At 33.5% G+C, this 12,587-nt stretch overlaps 2 protein-coding genes across 4 annotated transcripts in view; one reads left to right on the forward strand and one right to left on the reverse strand.

Moving 5' to 3' along the window:
• Positions 1 to 12,587, reverse strand: part of LOC109713009 — a 46,663-nt gene that overhangs the window by 15,124 nt on the left and 18,952 nt on the right. The gene's annotated exons all lie outside the window — the stretch shown is intronic.
• On the forward strand, positions 1,584 to 11,227 carry LOC109713004 (coatomer subunit delta-2-like). 2 transcript variants are annotated; one of them, XM_020236908.1, is made up of 13 exons: positions 1,644 to 1,734; positions 2,652 to 2,659; positions 2,741 to 2,811; positions 3,525 to 3,564; positions 5,146 to 5,369; positions 5,568 to 5,810; positions 6,656 to 6,821; positions 7,455 to 7,756; positions 8,821 to 9,007; positions 9,462 to 9,615; positions 10,056 to 10,118; positions 10,241 to 10,337; positions 10,889 to 11,227. In XM_020236908.1, the coding sequence occupies exons 3-13, from the start codon at positions 2,809 to 2,811 to the stop codon at positions 10,976 to 10,978; spliced, it is 1,569 nt and encodes a 522-aa protein (XP_020092497.1). In that variant the 5' UTR covers positions 1,644 to 1,734; positions 2,652 to 2,659; positions 2,741 to 2,808; the 3' UTR covers positions 10,979 to 11,227. The 2 variants fall into 2 exon arrangements, with proteins under 2 accessions (XP_020092496.1, XP_020092497.1); XM_020236907.1 differs by lacking the exon at positions 2,652 to 2,659 and having other exon boundaries at positions 1,584 to 1,734.

The raw sequence follows: 12,587 nt of genomic DNA on the forward strand, positions 1-12,587 counted from the left end.
GATTTAGATTTAATAGGAAAAAAATTCAACTTCGGATAATAAGAAAAAAAATTTGTCAAATTCACTGATCAGTTATTACTAGTAACAATAATAACAATATACTCAAACAGAAACAAGACTGTAAGAGTTGAAGGGAAATGACCAAGAAATTTGAAAAAAAAAAGAGACAAATTTTATTAACAAATTTAATTTGGCCCCCTAAAATTAAAATTTATAATATTTTAATTTTTATTACAAAGGACTTTTATGTGATTTTAAAAAAGTTAGGAGAGGCCATGGCCACTGTGGGCCCCTCAATGGCTCCGTTCCTGTTTGTTATATTATTTATATAAATATGGCACTGCTTTTTTTTTTCGGACAATATTTAATCTTTTAATATTAGTAAATTTTTATTTTTAAAAAAATTTACATAGCAAATACTAAGGATTCACGTTGGTGACAATAGTTTCCATATATTATGAATTAAGGTAGATGATTTGCACCATTTAACTATTACTTTTTGTCTAGAGAATACGAAAATTCATCTTGCGCTATGTACGAATTTTGACTACAAAGACAATTTTGTCAAATTTTTGAAAAATAGGAGCAAATTGTAGATTCCAAAAAATGCATTGGATCTGCAAAATCACAAAATTAGTTATTATTTTTTAGCACTGCTATGGTACACTGAAAAGGGGTACAAGTCACCCCCTCATCTAAGGACCCTTAGTGGGGAGTTTTTAATATTAATGGACTTAAAAGAATATTATAATTATAAAAATAGTTTTTAAAAAAAATTATTTATAAAATTAGTTTTATGCAATGAATAATTTACCATATTTATTTAAATATAATAGTTTATTTATTCTCAAAATGTTAAAATTATTTTTACTATTTAATACTATACATCTTTTGAAGTTTAAATGTGTAAAATATATAAGTTCGGTAAATAATGAATAATGTATCGTTTTTAGAACGCGGTGAGTCATCGTTTTTTAAAAATAGTAAATAATTCACTGCAAAAATCTAATTATATAAATAAAAATTTTAAATGTCCATTTTTATAATTAAAAAAATTCTATAGCATCCGTTTGGTTCGGAGTTAAGGAGTGGAAAAACCCTTTAACCCCGAAGTTATTTCCAAACGCCTAATTTGGGGATTGGGGTTAACTAACCCCACCCCACACCACTCCACCCCACCCCACTACTCCAAGTCTCAAACCAAACAAAACACTGTTTTACCAATTATCTTTCTTATCTCAGCCACTCCAATCAAACACTATTTTATTTATATCTGGACTAAACCTAATTTTCAACCAAATACAAAATTATTCTAATCCCATCTTATTCCTGAACTTAACTCTATTTCTGGAATAACAAATTTTTACTTAACCCAGAACCAAACGGTTGCATAGGTTTAGTCGATCTCAAAACCTTCTTAATAGGTCCTTATATTGTCCCTTTTTTTTTATACTAAAAACTTAAAAATTTTTTTAATAAATTCTAGGCCGAAGTAATGTATATCATACATGTAGCATTTTTTTTTTCAATCAAAATCTATTAATTAAAGAAAATATAAAACTGAAGTTCTTATTGCAAAATTTCCATAATAGAGGGGTCTCTGTACATTTTTATGCAGAAATGGGGCTTCGTTTTTTTGTTAACGACAATACAGGGATCGAAAACTCCAACTCTCTCTCTCTCTCCCCCTTCCCCAGATCTCCTTCCCGGCGAAACCCTAGATCTCAATCCCAGGTATGCTCTTTTCCCTTCCTCCCCATCTCTCTCTCAATCTCCGCATCTTTGATTCCATTTCATTTCGAAGCATTAGATCCGTTAGTTTTAGCTTACACTCTTTGATCGATGTGAAATGGCTCATTAAATCGCTATAAAGTTGAAGGTTTTTGCCTAATATTGGGCTAATTGATGTTACTTTTGTGGCCTAGGGTTGTAGATCTACGAGCATTGTACGAGAAGATTCGAACTAAGAAATTTTAAGTTTAAAACGAGCGTTCAAAATGTTGTATCAATATTGAGTTTTAATACGATGTTTTCTAATGCAAGTAGTTCTTAGGGGAATCGTGGATCGATGTGAAATCACTTATTAAATCGCTGTAAATTCAAAGGTCCCCCCCCCCTCCCTCCCTAAAAATAGGGTTAATGATTGTTTTTTATTGGCCAAAAAAAGAATATTGATCTATGAGTGCTGTGGCAAGAAAGATTTGGAACTTAGAGATTGTTAGGTCTAAAATGAGTTTCAAAACACTGTATCAACATTGTGGTTTTGATACGATATTGCGTTTGCAATTCTTTGGGGAATCTTGGATGTTTATGCACTTCAGATATTTTTTTTTTACCTTTGCACTAGCTTGGAGAGCGTAAATTTTGTTCTGAAGAATGTGCATTTTCTTATACATTAAAAGAATTTTTTGTGAGTTTTGCTTGTAAAGAACCATGTTTTGTGGACTGATACATTTTGTAGAATTATCTGATTAATTGAACTCATTAGATCCATTTATAAGCCTCCCAATTAAGAATTGCGATAGTTGACCAGACAAAAACTTGGTATTCATTCTGCCATTTTGCTTGCATAATTTTTTTTTATTTTTCTCTGAGATCTCTATTTTAGAATACACTTTTTTTATGCATGATATTTTACTTCATCTGTGCAGTTATTCAGGTAAACTGTATACTGAGCGAGGGAAGTGATTTACTGCCTTTACATAGAGAGCCATTCTTATTGCATTTGTTTACTTTTTAGGTACTAGGCTTACAGAGAGATAGCTGAATCCTTCGGAGACACATCTTTTGAAACTCGAGTTTGTCAGCATGGTATGAGAAAAGGGATCCATCTAGTCATTTATCTCCTGAGCTATCATTCTTGTTTCTTATCATGAATTTGAAGGTCTAATGGTACTTGAATCTTATATCAATTTGGTTATTTACTGATTCATGAAATGCGGATTTTCTCATTTACTAATGTTCTGCTATTTTCCCATTGCCAAGAATTTAAGTAGCAAAACAAGTTCAGTCATATCTATTGGTTTTATTTGGAATCGATATCTTCCTCTTGCAAGTTTTTCTTTACTTTGTCAAGTTCAAATCAAGTTCAGTCATTTCTGATTGAAGGTGTCTAGTTCATGTTGGCTGCTTATGTTTATAAATTTATTTTCTTTCACGCAATCACACCTTTCCAATGTGTCTTCTCGGTAAAGGAACAATAGGAACAATAGAAGTTCCTTTGGCATTGGATATCAAGTGGAAATGTTGACTGTTGAGGAGATAAGTAGATGCTAAACATGATAATTGGCATAGATAGGGATTAGCATGAGAACTACTTTATAAATAAGGTTCTTTTGGAAAAAAATGTTAGTACATTTAGTAAGACCTTTTAATGTACTTATTCTTGACTATATTCAATTCAGATGACAAATGGATAGATTGTGTTTATGTATATCAGTCTTCATCCTATAATTTTAGTAATTAATGACTATTCAAAGTCTGAAGGAAATCAACTAAAAATTTGCTATGTTTTGTTCAAACAGGTGGTTCTTGCAGCTTCGATCATAACAAAGTCTGGAAAAGGTGAATTTTCTCTTGAACACTATTCTGCATTTCTTTATACATTACAATTTATATTTCTTTTTATTTTATCCTTTTCTGATAAATAATGTAAACTTCAGTTTCTTTTGCGAACTTTAGCTAAGAAACATTGCATTTGATCTGTCTACATCATGAATATTTTTAATATTTCTAAGTTGTTTCGTGTCTGTGTGATCCAATTGCCTTAAGTTAATGCTGCAAATATGTTTGTCATGATACTATCTTATGAGATAATCTTACTTTCAATACCAATTTGCAGCTTAATTTAGATAAGAATCCAATGATACTTACTGTTTTATTACTTTTTTCCTCTGCATGAAGAAGATATCTATATACTATTATCATTTAAACATTCTTTATCTTCTACGTATGTTAGCAACCTTATAGTTATCCATTATCGCATTTGATCTAAAATTAGGGCTGCCAATCTGCCATCAATGATGTTTCTGAAATGTGGTTAGTTTTATTTTCATTATTATTTGTCTCTTATAAGTGAAACTTGGCATTGGTCTAATTTTTTTTTCAGTTCTCGATTTGATAGATTAGAATACTTGGATGTAGATCATTATGTGTATGTTCTGTTGTTATGCTATTATGTTCCATCATGTTGTCTTACTTTTTGATTGCATTCATTCCCCTGTAACTCCTTTCAACTACGAAACTTTTCTTAGTAGTATTATATTGGTTGTCATTTTTTACAAAACTTCTATTTGTCAGATGTGAATGAAGGATTTGAAAATCCATCCTGTTCACAGTAGAACTGAAAGCATATACGTCCTTTTGATTTTTGCTGATGATTCATGTCTTTTTGTATATTGTGTATAAACAAAATGAAAATGTTATGTGAAGATAATTGTGTGTTTTTGTACAAGTGCAAATTTTCATGATTAGTCAACCAAGTTTGCTAATCCTCAAACTATTTTTTGTACCACATGACCAACAATGGTCCCATGCTGAATCCTTGAGACTTGCATCTCTAATCTACTAAAACGACAAAATACCTTATTCTCTTAAGTTATCATTTAATTGGAATGATCCAAAATTGACGAAAATGCATCTTTCATCTGCCTCTATCTCGAAGAGAGGATATTAATGCTCAATTTTAAGTAATTGTTCTAGTAACTCTCATTCCTGCCCCTCGAAAGCTTGGCACAAATAACCGATATTACACACTGTTAGCTTTGCGCCATCTCATATTGACACACTTCAGAGATCCAATTATTGGATATCTGTCTTCTTTTACCATTTTTTACCTGCTGAATGCCGGAGGAAAATATATAGCACAGATGAATTATAATTCCTTATAGGGAAACCTTGTAGACTATTCTAGACTCTATTTCATATTAATGTTATGTTTTTCTTAATTTTGATTACTATGACTATTCTAGTACCTTAAATATGGCCTGATGAAATATTGTCCTGTCTGACATAGGTCCGTTTTAGACTCTGCCTTTGTACATGAACTGCTTATCATAGGGATTACTACATCCCAGTATTCTGGGTGCTCTGTTGTTTAATCTCATAAGATAACTCTTGTTTTTTCTTCTGTGGACTTGATTACAGCACTTGTTTCAAGACAGTTTGTTGATATGTCTCGCATAAGGATAGAAGGACTACTTGCTGCATTCCCAAAGTTGGTTGGAACTGGAAAACAGCATACTTATGTTGAGACTGAAAATGTTCGCTACGTGTACCAACCAATAGAAGCATTGTATCTGCTACTTGTTACAAACAAACAAAGTAACATTCTTGAAGATCTGGAGACACTGAGACTCTTATCGAAACTTGTATCCTTTTCTGCTTCAAGTCTTGTAATTATAGCAAAGTTACTGTTTCAATTTTAGATTTGTTCTTGCATCCCTCTGGGTTTGTTGTTATTTCTTTCTCTTTTTTTTTCTCATTAAACGAGCTTTATATTAGTGTCTGGAAATTTTGGTCATGTTGATTGAAATTTTGTAGTGATGGTTTCCTTATACTGTACAAAGGTACCAGAATACTCACCCTCTTTAGATGAGGAGGGCATATGCCTGACAGCTTTTGAGCTGATTTTTGCCTTTGATGAGGCCATCTCTTTAGGGCACAAAGAAAATGTGACTATTGCACAGGTTAAACAGTACTGTGAGATGGAGAGCCATGAAGAGAGACTGCATAAGATGCTCATGCAAAGCAAAATTAATGAAACTAAGGATGTCATGAAGCGAAAAGCTAGTGAGATCGACAAAAGCAAGGTATCTTTTTTTTTCGCCCTCCTCTTGCTTCATCTTCTTATAGTGAAAGCAGTCTATTGTGAATGTGCAAATATACGACTATTGCCTTTTAGTTTTAATTGAAATCCTTTTTCATCTCTCAACTATGTCTTTCACTATTAGATGGAATCAACTGTAATGCATAAGCGTACGGTTGACTTATATAAACCTTGGATACTTCATTTTCAATGAATTTGTGCCAAATTTACTTGGCTGACAATTTTTACTCCTGGACTTATATAAAAACTTTGTGTTAGGACATTGGGCTTGCATTTCAGCAATTTTCTTTTTTAAAAATTTTATGTGAAAACTGATATGCTTGAGACCTTTTTACTATAGCATTTGTTTATTTACAGCTTTAATCTCCCTTATCCTTGTTGTCAGACAAATTGCAGGCATCTAGCTGGTGGAAGCTTAAATATTCAATTTTTTGTAACAAGAAATAGACTCACCGGTTATAAGATGATAAGAAATATGGGTAAATTTGACATATGATAAACCAAATAATTTTGCTTGCTTGAACTTTCATGTGACTCTAAATAGGCAGAAGATTTAATTTTGATATATATAAAACTTAAGTCTGTAAGCAATTGTTGATATGATTTCGAGTTTTTTTTTTTTTTCCTTCTGGAGACATCCACTTGGGTCATCAGTTTTTTGCTTCATGGATGCTAAAACTTTGAACCATTAATCTCCGTCATTGCTGATTATCCATTTCTCTATCTCATTATCAGTTTTCTTCTTCAAATGCTATTAACCAAATAAACAATAGGCATGATTAATCTAGCTTTTGTTGGTTCTATTATGAAATTCTTTAATGCTTGCAGATTGAGAAAGGCAGAGGGGACAAAGGAGGATTAATGTCGATGTCTGGTCCTCGAAGAATTGAAAGTGCTTTTAGTGATATGAGCATTTCTAGCAGTGGTAGTGGATTTGGAAGTGGTTCCGGATTTGGACTGAGCACGGATGCTGACTCTTCCTCCAAGCCCAAAGGTTTGTACCTCTAGATGTCATTGCCTCATTACAAGCTCATTATATCAAATTTGGCTAATATCACTGTAATTTGTTTCTAATTCTTGAGAGATTGAATTATTTCTTCTGGAATCTATATCCTATATTCCTTCATGTCTTAGTTGCTGAAATCTTTTGTAAAGAATGTGCAATATGTGCAACTCCCTTTCAAGGAAAAGTGTAACTTGAATCTTTCTTTGATTTAACTACCCTTTGAATGGAAATGGTGTATACTTGAACAGTGGCATTATTAGTTACGTGGTACATAGCATCCATATCTTATAATTTTCCTTCTTTCATTAGGCTAAGCATCATATCTTTTTGACACATTATCGTGCCTAAAATTAACGTAATACTGTGAAACTAAGTGTGTATCAACTTTAAATATCATAATTCGTCTGATTGAGGGAGATCTAAATTTCTGGAAAAAGTTTTAAGGTACTTTTATAAATGTATCAATTTGTTACATTTTTTTTCATTGTAGTCATTTCTTTAGCCCACATTTGTACAGCTGTCATGTTGGGAAAACATACTCAACTTTGGCGTTCAATTTCACTAGCTTTGGTCTTCCATTTTGTGTTTTGTTGTATTGTTTGTCTTGTTATGAATCTGTAGGTCGTCCACCAGCTTCTGCTACAGCTCCGCCAAAAGGCCTTGGCATGCAACTGGGCAAAACACAGAGGACGCATCAGTTTTTGGAATCTCTAAAAGCGGAGGGAGAAGTGATTCTCGAGGACGTTCAACCAGGTGCTACTCAGTCAAAGTCATCTCTGCCACTAAGTGATCCTATAACGTTGAACATCGAGGAGAGGCTTAACGTTACCGTTAAGAGAGATGGAGGAGTCAGTAATTTTGATCTCCAAGGAACTCTTTCTCTTCAAATTCTTAATCAAGAGGATGGCTTTATCCAACTTCAGGTTCTGATACATTTCTCTCACACTATGATTTATCATTTCATTTGAAAATCCATGATTCAAATGCATTTGCTATTTTTATAATGAGAATGCTCAAGACACAATAGAATTCAGAAAAAAAAAAAACAGCTGTTATTTTATTAGTGTGAGAAGCTTAATGAAATAATGAAATTGCTATTTTGCTTGTTTTTTCTTGTATAGTTCTGGTAATTCCCTGGTTTGAAATTGAATCAGATGACCTCATCTATTCCTTATAATGGATATTTATTCCCCTTAGATTTAACTAGCAGTCTCATCTTTATAGACATGCAATTGGACCTTGGGGTGTACTATAGTGTGATTTCCCTTGCATGGAAATATCGACTGACAGTCTGTGGAGTTACTTGCTAGTCTAGAAATTTTCTATTGAGTTTAGTGTATCTCCTTTCTTCGCAATTGGAGTTGTGTTCAAGATGATATGTACTGATCCAGTATATCTATTTAGTAACTGATGCAATCTTGCCGAATTCCGAAGCTTTAATCAGAATCATTTGTGACCTGTTCTGATTTTAGTTCCTGTATTAGTAGTTTACGTTGAGTATAAAATATGAAAATATAGTTCTCTACTAGCTTCTGCTTTTAGAGACAAACTGATGTTTTACTTGGTATTATAGTAGGAGATCCTGAGTTTAAATCCACCACATTCCTAGCATCATTTAATTTTTCCCACATCTTGGGCCTAGTGAAAAGTCTTGATCATAGATATGATGGTCTGCTGAATATAAGATATTGAAAACCCTTATTCTCTAATAGCTTTAGCTTTTAGAGTTGTTTATCAATTTATGCCGACTATCCAATATTTACTGAGTACGGTACCATTTCCTTCATATTTTTTTAAATTCTTCCAATGATGTATAAGATGCTCTTTCTGGCAGTAGACTTGTACCATCATTGCTGCTATGTACATGGATATTCAATGATATTTCAGTGCTGATTCTGCCAAGGATTGTTTGCTCAATCTGTTCAATGTACGAAAAATAGATTTGGAATGATAGAATTTATGATAGTGGGCCAATTTTATCTAACAGATTGAAAACCAAGATGTACCAGGCCTTAGCTTCAAAACTCATCCCAATATCAACAAAGAATTGTTTAATAACCAGCATGTTATCGGGTTGAAAGATCCAAATAGGCCTTTCCCCACTGGCCAAAATGATGTCGGTCTGATGAAATGGAGAATACAGGGCTTGGATGAATCCTCTTTGCCATTGACTGGTATGTATTGCTGTAGTATTAAAAGTAAGAGATATTTACATACGCAATTCCCCTGAAAAATATCTATTTCTATATATCACTGCAGAATCTGAGTTTCATATATGCGCTTCAAAAACTTAGTTTTCTACACATTTGCCCTTCTACTTACAAAATGTCCCCTGTGAAAAATATTTTTTTCCAATTCAAAACCAAATTCCACACATGACTGGAATGGACAAACCTGTAATAAAAGTGGCTTGGTAATAAATTACACTTCACAGGGGTATATATGAAATTTGGACTTTTCAGGGTTGTATTGTAATAAATAATTTTGCAGGGGAAACCCCTTGCAATTTGGACTTTTCAGGGTTATATTGTAATAAATAATTTTTCAGGTGACTTTGTGTAGAACCCCTTGAAAATATTGATGATTACTTTTAGACTGTCTTGCTAACTTGCTCATCTGGTCTTGCAGTTAACTGCTGGCCCACTGTCTCTGGAAATGAAACTTTTGTGAACATTGAGTATGAAGCTTCAGATATGTTTGACTTGCACAATGTTGTGATTTCTATTCCTCTTCCTGCTCTTCGGGGCCCACCAACTGTGAGGCAGATCGACGGAGAATGGAGGCAAGCATTTTAAACTTATTGTTTTATTGGATCTTCTTGGATGTCATCAAGTATGAATTGCTTTTTTTAAAAAAAAAAATTTAATTAAGAAGGCAAAAAGGAAAAACCGTTGGAGTATCCATAAGCTGATTGTCTAATTGTTTAGATGTTTGAATTGCATAAAAATTCACAAATTTTCAATCTAGTATGCTTAGTTGGGTTCTTCTTTCTGCTGGAAATGTAAATTGAGAACAGTGAGCTTCTACTTGAAGTTATCGTTAATTCTATTTTGAAATTTTAATCTGATTTGTAATAATTTATTCACTGCTAATTGTCTCTGAGGTCCCTCTTTAATTTCACGTATAGCTCACCCTTTTGGTGTTGTCAAATGACTCTTTCCAATAATTCTAATATTTGTCTCTTTAAGCTTTTTGTTTTTCTTTGTATGTCTCCTTTTCCAGGTATGATTCAAGGAACTCCACACTGGAGTGGTCTGTTCTTCTTATTGACCAATCGAACCGCAGGTAAGCTTTTATCTATTCTTCATTAGCTATAATTACATTCTTCAATTTTATTTTTTTAACATATAAGAGCGCTTCAAATTGGCTAATTATTATCCCCTTTTTTTTTTCCTTTTTCTTTGTAGTGGATCAATGGAGTTTGTTGTTCCTCCAGCGGATGCATCAGCATTTTTCCCCATCTCTATCAAATTTACAGCTGCTAATACTTACAGCGATGTGAAGGTTAGATTTATCACATACTCAAATGTTCTTTCATTTTCTAGAATATTTTGAATGCGGTATGTGATGGTCTTGTAAGTTCATCCTTTCGTGAGTCTATATTTCATACAAAGTGTAGGACACCCTGTTTCCTGTTTAGCAACTTTGCACCATTTACTGTGCTTGATTGAAAGCCGGTCATCAATTTATTCATTAATTTAACGAGTCACATATTAATGGGAAGAAAGTTTATAAAAGAATCTTAACCGAATCTATCTGTTGTCTTCACTTGCAAGCTGACTTATTGTGAAACTGTAGTAGATAGCAAATAAATATCACATTCTATAATGATTTTTTGTCGTTCTTTGACCTCATTTATTACTACTTGAACCACAATATTCATTATTTACTTTGTGAAGCATTTCATGATAAATTGTTCGACATCAACCTAAGTGTACTCATCATTCGACTTCTTGCTTATGCTCCTTTTTTAGATAATGCTCCATTTTGTTCTTTTCTAGTCTCTGTTAAACTTATACCCTATTACTAACATGATATCCAAAAACTATTTTCAGGTCGGTGGCATCATTCCGCTTCGAAGCGGTGCTCCTCCCAAATTTTCACAACGGATTCAGTTGATTGCGGATTCGTATCAGGTGGTTTAATTCTCTGATGAAAATGTTGCTTTACTACTATTAATAAAGTCACACTTGTGCGCAGTTCAATTTGAATGGAGTAAACTTTCTCTTTTATTTTTGCACCCCTTTTTTTTTTCCATATATTTATATCACCATTTTAACTGAAGAAACAGCTGCACAGGATTTTTTTTTTTTTTTTTCGTTTTTTGATTAGTTGGCAGCAGTTATGTCATAGAAGTATTTTTAATATTCTATCACACAGTTATTTTTGTGCCAGCTGAGATAGTCCTGCAGAATTTGAGTTTATTGTTTGGAAAATATATATATTCAGCTATATTGTTGTTCTAAGTTCTATCTTTAAAATGAGCAAGATTTCTATCAGGAATAAATTTAAGTTATTATCTTTTTTTTCCTTTCGGCGTGTGGAGAAGTTTGTACTAGAGTGCACAAATGTGCAAGGAAGGAACGAATTTTCTCTATTCAATTTCAGCTCTAAAAGTTCGCTTCAACAAATTTCTCTAATTCACTCTTATCTGGTTCCCGTATTATCTTCGACATGTGGTGGATATCACAAATAATAAAGCTGGGAATCAAATCCGTTAAAACTGAGTGTTTTTCTACTATGATAGTAGTTAGAGAAACCGTCCGTAATGTGCAGAATCCTCTAGTTTGATATCTGCTCTTTCGACGAAGACATTTTTTTTTTTTTGATCTTTTTGTATTTTCTGTTGAAAATCCCCTATGCCGAAAATTTCTGTTAGCCTAAACTCCAGTGGTTAGGGGGGATTTCCGTCTGCACTGCCGACGTTGGCGTGTGTCGTGGCAGACGGTGCAAGCATTCATCTTTTCCGGCATCTCTGGTCCAAACTGAGCCCTGGATGGCCCTCTTGCTGGCAGCCACTACGGCTTTGCTTGCAAAAAAGTTGGGACGGCTGAAAAAAGTTAAAAAGTTCTTTGTGGAATCCCAGTTTCCATCTGAGGAGAGAGATAGAGCACGCGGAAATCATTAGCTCGCCCAGAAGTTTCCCTGGAGGAACACTTGAACACTCCGGGGATTTACACTTCAGCTAGTGTTAGCGGAGCGTGCGAGCGTAGAGGCCTGGCCTGGCCTTAAATCCAATTCTATCATCAGAAGCTGCTTGCTTTACCAAAAGCCATAGTAGACAGAAACGATTGTAGCAATTTCAGTAGAGGATTTTTTTGACATTTAGTTCACTCAAAACTTTTTTTTTTATATATATAAATAGCCTCGATAAAATTATATTTATAAAAATAAACCTCTTTCAACCATATTGAGGCTATATCCCGGATAGGTGAAGGCCATGAGCGTTTTTAAGTCGAACGTAATAATCTAATCACCAATGATGACTAGATTACCCTTCGTTATTATGTTTTTTCTGTGTTCCTTTTAACTTTCATTATCCCTAAATCAAAGAATAGAAACAAGGGAGTAGATACAATTTAAATACGGTGATTGGATCACGGTATTAAACTTAACATAATCCTCCACCATCCAAAGTGGCACTCGCTTGGTCAGAAGAGGACCAGTTTTTACAAATATAAATTTGCTGAAACCATTATACAAGAAAATATTTTCGAGTCTTAATGCCAAAAATACCCCCTATCAATAGCTGTG

This window comes from Ananas comosus, linkage group 7 (genome assembly GCF_001540865.1).
Source record: "Ananas comosus cultivar F153 linkage group 7, ASM154086v1, whole genome shotgun sequence".
In the NCBI taxonomy this organism is placed as follows: Eukaryota; Viridiplantae; Streptophyta; class Magnoliopsida; order Poales; family Bromeliaceae; genus Ananas; species Ananas comosus.